At 57.0% G+C, this 5,745-nt stretch overlaps 1 protein-coding gene across 1 annotated transcript; it reads right to left on the bottom strand.

Annotated features, from left to right (window-relative positions):
- Nucleotides 1-884: 884 nt before the first annotated feature.
- STMN1 (stathmin 1) lies at nt 885-4,712 on the bottom strand. The gene is made up of 5 exons (XM_035345560.1): nt 4,613-4,712; nt 3,562-3,631; nt 2,653-2,825; nt 1,715-1,906; nt 885-1,373 (listed from the first exon to the last, which is right to left on the bottom strand). Exons 2-5 carry the CDS (start codon nt 3,572-3,574, stop codon nt 1,305-1,307), a joined length of 447 nt encoding a protein of 148 aa, XP_035201451.1. The 5' UTR covers nt 3,575-3,631; nt 4,613-4,712; the 3' UTR covers nt 885-1,304.
- Between the last annotated feature and the right edge of the window lie 1,033 nt (nt 4,713-5,745).

Raw genomic sequence — 5,745 nt, 5'->3', positions numbered from 1 at the left:
GAGCCTCGGAGCAGAGCACGAGGAGTTGAGAAGCCACAGCCCCCCTCCTCCGAGGGAAGGCGATCGTTAATGCCAAGCTATTTCAGCTGAGGAAGTCACACTCCATAGTGACATGCTTCATTCATGGACGGCTATTTATACTCACCATCACCACCTCATCTTCACTGCCAAGCTGCGCGGGCACTCGTGGACACGCCAGACACTGCGTTAATCTTACAGGGTGGTTGGTTTTGTTTTTAAGGCAACCGTACAATACAGCCATGCGCCACCTAAAAGCATCTTTACTCACAGCACAAGTACAGTTGTACGTTTCACTTCCCAGAAAAACAAGCACGGCATGCATCTCTGCGGGCAGGCATTATCTCCAGACTCGCCCCAGGGCACAGTTTTTGATCCCAACACAGCTGCAGCAGACACCCAAGTTAAGTCTTCAGCGGCATTTTCTGGTGGTGGACGTGCACGGTCCCAGCACGGAGCGGGTCTGGCTTTTACCCCGTGACGCTGCAGCGAGCGGTACACAGATCCCGATTCAACAGCACAAGTTATCTTCCAGAAACCCTTACCAAAAACATAAGAGGGTCAGATCAGAGTCATGTGGCAACAAGGACTCGTTTGTCGAGGCATCAGCATCTGAAGGGAGGTGGCTCTGAGCCCTTTGAACAAAAACACCCCACAGCTGACAACTGCTGAGGTGTCCAAACAAAGCTCCCACTGTGCAACCGAGACAATGAGCGTGCTCTAGGAAGAGACAGTTATGCAGCATGCCCATGGGTGTAAGGAAAAGTGCTGTTACAGATTTTTCGATCAGCGCTGGGTAAGGAGGCCTGCTGTAGGCATCAGCCAACCCATTATTCCTCAGGTCATCTCCAGAAATGATTCTCATGGTAACAGCACTGTGCAGCTTTATTTAGTCACTCAGTTACAGCAGTATTTTAGAAGACTGGGACAGAGTCAGATTTGTTTGAAGTGTAACATATTGAGCATGGAACAGTTTACTACATATTCCTTTCACAAATGTCTTACAGAGCTGATACAGTACTAGCCATCAACCCAGTAGCAAGTGCTCTGGAGTAGAAAAGGATGCAACAAGAAGATAGCTACACTGGAAAGACAACACTTTAGAAAAAGTGAAACATGGAAGGTCTCCCCTCTAGCCCCCAAAGAAAGCGTACAGTTTGGATCTAACTTTACAGTTCTACATCAGTTTCTAGAAACTTAAAAAACAAAACCAAAAGTAAAACCACTGGCCAGTACAGTCTTTGGATATTTAGAGGAGGGGGAGAGTGTCAGTTTCCAGGGTGAAGTCAGTCGGTTTCGGCCTCACCGGGGTCTTTGCCTTCTTTGTTCTTTCGAACCTCTTCAATGTGCTTGTCCTGAAAGACAACAGCAGGGGAGCAGTGAGCGGCAGAGCGCACAGCGGAGCACGCCCCGGCCTGCATCCCATCCCCGGCTCACAGCAGGAAACCTGCCCCAGCTTGAGAAAAGCCTGCGAGAAGGTGAGCAGCCGGCTGTAACCCCACCCACCCTCCTCCCCCCCGAGGAGGATTTCTACAAGGTCCCCCATAGATTTAATAATCTTTTGAGACCGGACCCACAGGACACCCAGGGCTGTCCATTGGTACCAGTTCCCTCACGCAGCCGTTTACTGGTCCCTATCTGGTTTGGGAGTGAGGAGCACTGACACCTCCTCTCCCAGCCACAACTCCACACCTACCTTCTCCCTCAAGCGTTCCAGCTTAGCAGCCATTTGTGCCTCACGGTTCTCTTTGTTGGCTTCCATTTTGTGGGTCAGCTTCTCCTCTGCCATTTTGCTGAAGTTGTTGTTTTCTTCAATGGCTTTCTGAAGCACTTCTTTTTCATGCTCCCTCTTCTCGGCTAGCTGCTTCAGGACTTCTGCTTCATGAGACTAACAAAACAGACCGGGCGTGTTTTGAACGTAGAACAAACTACGCAGCTACAATCCAGGTGCCTGCATCTCCTGAGCAGAGGTTTTTCTGCTATTTTAATGGGAATCTGCACAAGTTCTTGATGCAGTACAAAGCCCCCCAGTACCTGCTTCACCTCCGTAGCCCATATTTCACTATTACCGATGACACAGGGAAGCCAATTTCTGTCATTACTCACAAATCCCCAAGTGGCATTTTTCCCAGACGGGTACAGTTTCACATTAATACCTATCGATCTTTCCTAGAAGATTTCCTAGAAGACTCTCGCTTCTCAGAACAGTGAGCTGTTGTGATTCCAGTCACACGTGAGGCTGTACTTCAATTCCTAAGCCTCTGCACAGCCCAGGGCTCTAAACCACATCAACAGCAAGATCTTACAGCAAGATACGGCATCCACAAGCTTTGTAATTATAGATTCACCGCTAGGTTTTCTAGGAGAAAGGTCAATCTTTAATGACATCACAAATACAGAAAAGAACAGCTTCTTTCTGGAAGAGCATCACCTCTCAGTTAACTCCCCAGTTTTTCAGTTGACCATTCCAAATAACTTCAGGAATAAGTCTCCCTAAGAGCCCAATAGTCTAACAAGCTCAATTAATATTCCATTTATCATAATGCAAGCCACTCATTTTTCTTACGTAACACAAATTTAAGACCCCACAGATTAATCGAGCAGAGTTCCTTTAACCTGTTATTGCAAACTTACCTTACGTCTCTCTTCTGCTGCTTCCAACTTCTTCTGAATTTCCTCCAATGACAGATCCTTCTTCTTTGGGGGAGAAAGAGGGAATTCCGGGACTGCTTCTTTTGAGCGGGGACTGAGTATCAGCTCAAATGCCTGCCCAGAGGCACGCTTCTCCAGTTCCTTCACTTGTATATCTAGGAACATGAGAAATAAATGGGATTTTAAGCCATGAAACTGACTTAGCTAACTGGAACAGCCATCCTCAAGAGCTGAAAGCCACCAAGCTCCCTTAAGGATACAGGTGTATCAGAGCAGATAACTCTGTTCTAAGCAGCAGCACCATTGCAAAGTGCAGTGGGCAGTTCTGTTCGCAATTTTTCCTGGGTACATTACTCAAGTGCCTGGCATTTCATTTTAGCTTTTAATATCCAGACTCACAAAAACAAGCACAGCACTACTTCCAAATGGAAAACAAATATATATTTCTTCAATGAGAAGTCAGAGGTGAGCACTTAGAATCTCTTCAGACGACCTGACCTAGAGGGCCAAGCACTGAAATCCTTTCTGCAAGGGACACCTAAGCCAGCATCCTGCCATTTAAACACCTCCACAGGGGCATAGGCATGTCAGCCCCGTATGGCTTCAGCTGCAGCAGCACACCAGTTTTGATCACCAAGATGTCTAGATGACAGTCGGTTTTGTTAACTGAGCAGATGGCGTGCAGATGAACCCAAGCCCATCTGCTATCAGCCTAGTTCGAGATGGCTTTTGGTTCTGTTTCCACAAGCACTGCTTTAACAGCTTCTCCAAAGCAGCCTGGAGATGGTAGAAAAGCCTGGCGACAACAGTTAAATTTAGCACAGCACAACAATTACATGGGAAATTAAGAGGGGTGGAGGAGAAACACATCGGGCACACAATGCTACGTACCAGAAGTAGCCATGACCGAGGGAAATCGCCTCCAGCAGCCTGCTCCGCGACACCTCCGACAGCTGGACCCCTGGGTAACAAAGAGACACGGCTCTGAGCAGCAGGCACACGGCTGCCATTCCTCCCAACGCCCCACAGCAGCGGGAAAAGGAACAAGGGGCCGACAGGTGCCTGCACCTGGTAATTAGCGGCCGGCGGGGCTGATCCGCACGGGTGGGAGCGGAGACGCCGCTGATTTAATTAGCGCCCGCCAGGGCTGCGCCCACCGCAGGCAGCGCGGGCGGCGCTAGGACCCGGCTCCACGCCTCGTCCCCTCCCCGCGCCGCCCGCCGCCAGCCAATGAGCGCGGCGCGCTGGGGCGGAGGCCCCGCCCCCCCGGCACGCGCCTCTCCAACCGCACCGAATTCAAACGGCCGGAGAGGGGCGGGCGGGGGGAGGGGGAGCGCGCGCGCGCGGGCGGGGGGCTCGGGGAGGGGGCGGGGCCAACGGCAACATCCGGGCACCCCCCGGCGCCCCCTCCCCTCCCATCCCCCCCCGCCCCCCCCCTCCCCACAGCCGCCCCCCGGGGGAACGGCCCCGCCCCGCCCCCTCCCCACTGACAATGGCGGGGTCCTGTCAGGGAGGGGAGGGGGCGCCGCCGCCTTTCTCCTCAGCCGCCATCAGGGCGGCTCCCCCTCAGAGCCGACGGCGGGACAATGGGACCCCCGCCCATTGTCTCCCGCAGCCCCCCGGCTCCTCGTCACCCCGTCGCGCACCCCCACAGACCCCCCTCACGACCCCCGACCCCCCTCACGGACAAAACCGACGACCCCACGCCGCCCCCCCCCCGGCCCCTCAGAGCTTCCACGGCGCCTCAGAGCCCCCCGGGGCCCCTCAGGGCCCCCCGCACCGCCTTCCCTCGCCCTGACAGCCGCCCTGAGACCCCTCCCGCCGACTCCCCACCCCGCTACGACGCCCCCTCCGCGGCCCACCGGCCCTTCTCAGCCGCTGCCGCCACCGCCGCGCCCACCCTCGGCCCGCCGCCGGGCCCGCAGCGGCGGCGCGCACCCACCTGCCCGCTCCGCCGCTCCGGCCCCACTCCGCTCCCGCCCGCCCCGCCGCGCACAAAAGCGCCAAACAAAGGCACGTGACCCGCCCCGCCCCGCCCCTATTGGCCGAGCCCGGCGGCACGTGCCGCCCGCCGCGGGAGGGAGGGGAGGGGGTAAGGAGGGCGAGGCTGGGGGGCTCGCGCCCCGCTCCCCGCCGCCCGCTGCATGCCGGGAGTTGTAGTTCGCGGGGGGCGGGGGGAGGCGATGCGGGGCGGCGACCCCCGAGGGCCGATCGCGGCCGGGGGGAGGCTGCGGGGTCGCGACGCGGAGCGCGGCGGCTCCGCGGGTCGGCCCGGGGGCTCTGCGGCTCTGAGGGGCGCCCTCCTGCCGCTCCTTGAGGGCGGCGGGACTCCCTTTGTCTGCCACCCCGGTGCTGGCAAGGAGCGGGGGCCCTGCCCCGCGGGGGATGTAGCCGTGACAGGGAGGGTGCCACAGGGATGGCCGCTTAGCTCAGTGCCACCTGCCTCAGGGATGGCCACTTACACCTCAGGGATGGCCACCTGTGCCTCAGGAACCTCAGGGATGGCCACTTACTTCAGGGATGGCCACCTGTGCCTCAGGGATGGCCACTTGTGCCTCAGGGATGGCCACTTGTGCCTCAGGAACACTTACCTCAGGGATGGCCACTTACACCTCAGGGCCACTAACTCAGGGCCATGGCTACCTCAGGGCAACAGCCATCTGCCTCAGGGCGACAGCCACCTCAGGGCCACGGCCTCTCACCTCAGGGCCCGCGGTCGCTGCAGAGCCACGGCCACCCGAGGAGCCCTGTTCACCTCCAGGCCAGCCCGTTGTCTCAGCGCCTTTGGTCATCTCATGGCCGTGGTCACCTCAGGTCCCCTGGCCATCACCAAGATGACCACCGTGTACCTCTGTGCACCTCCGGGCCGCAGCCACCAGAGGCTGACCCCACGGGATTTGGGTCGGGCAACGCATTGGCCCCGCAGCCCCTGGAATGACGTTTGGGGATATGTTTTTGGGTGGCCACCCAAACAAACGACATTTTTTGGTTGGCCACCCGGCCACCCTCTCCTATGAGGTGACGCCAGCAGGTCCAGAAAAGCCACAGTTGTCTTCGTAACACAATTTCCGTACC

This window comes from Oxyura jamaicensis, chromosome 23 (genome assembly GCF_011077185.1).
Source record: "Oxyura jamaicensis isolate SHBP4307 breed ruddy duck chromosome 23, BPBGC_Ojam_1.0, whole genome shotgun sequence".
NCBI lineage: Eukaryota > Metazoa > Chordata > Aves > Anseriformes > Anatidae > Oxyura > Oxyura jamaicensis.
This window is presented reverse-complemented; position numbering and strand designations above follow the sequence as displayed.

Coding starts and splice junctions, on each gene's coding strand:
- STMN1 (XM_035345560.1), bottom strand. Junction 1,907..2,652: donor CAGCAGAAGAGAGACGTAAG/GTAAGTTTGCAA, acceptor CTGTTTTGTTAG/TCTCATGAAGCAGAAGTCCT. Junction 1,374..1,714: donor TGGAACGCTTGAGGGAGAAG/GTAGGTGTGGAG, acceptor GTTGTCTTTCAG/GACAAGCACATTGAAGAGGT.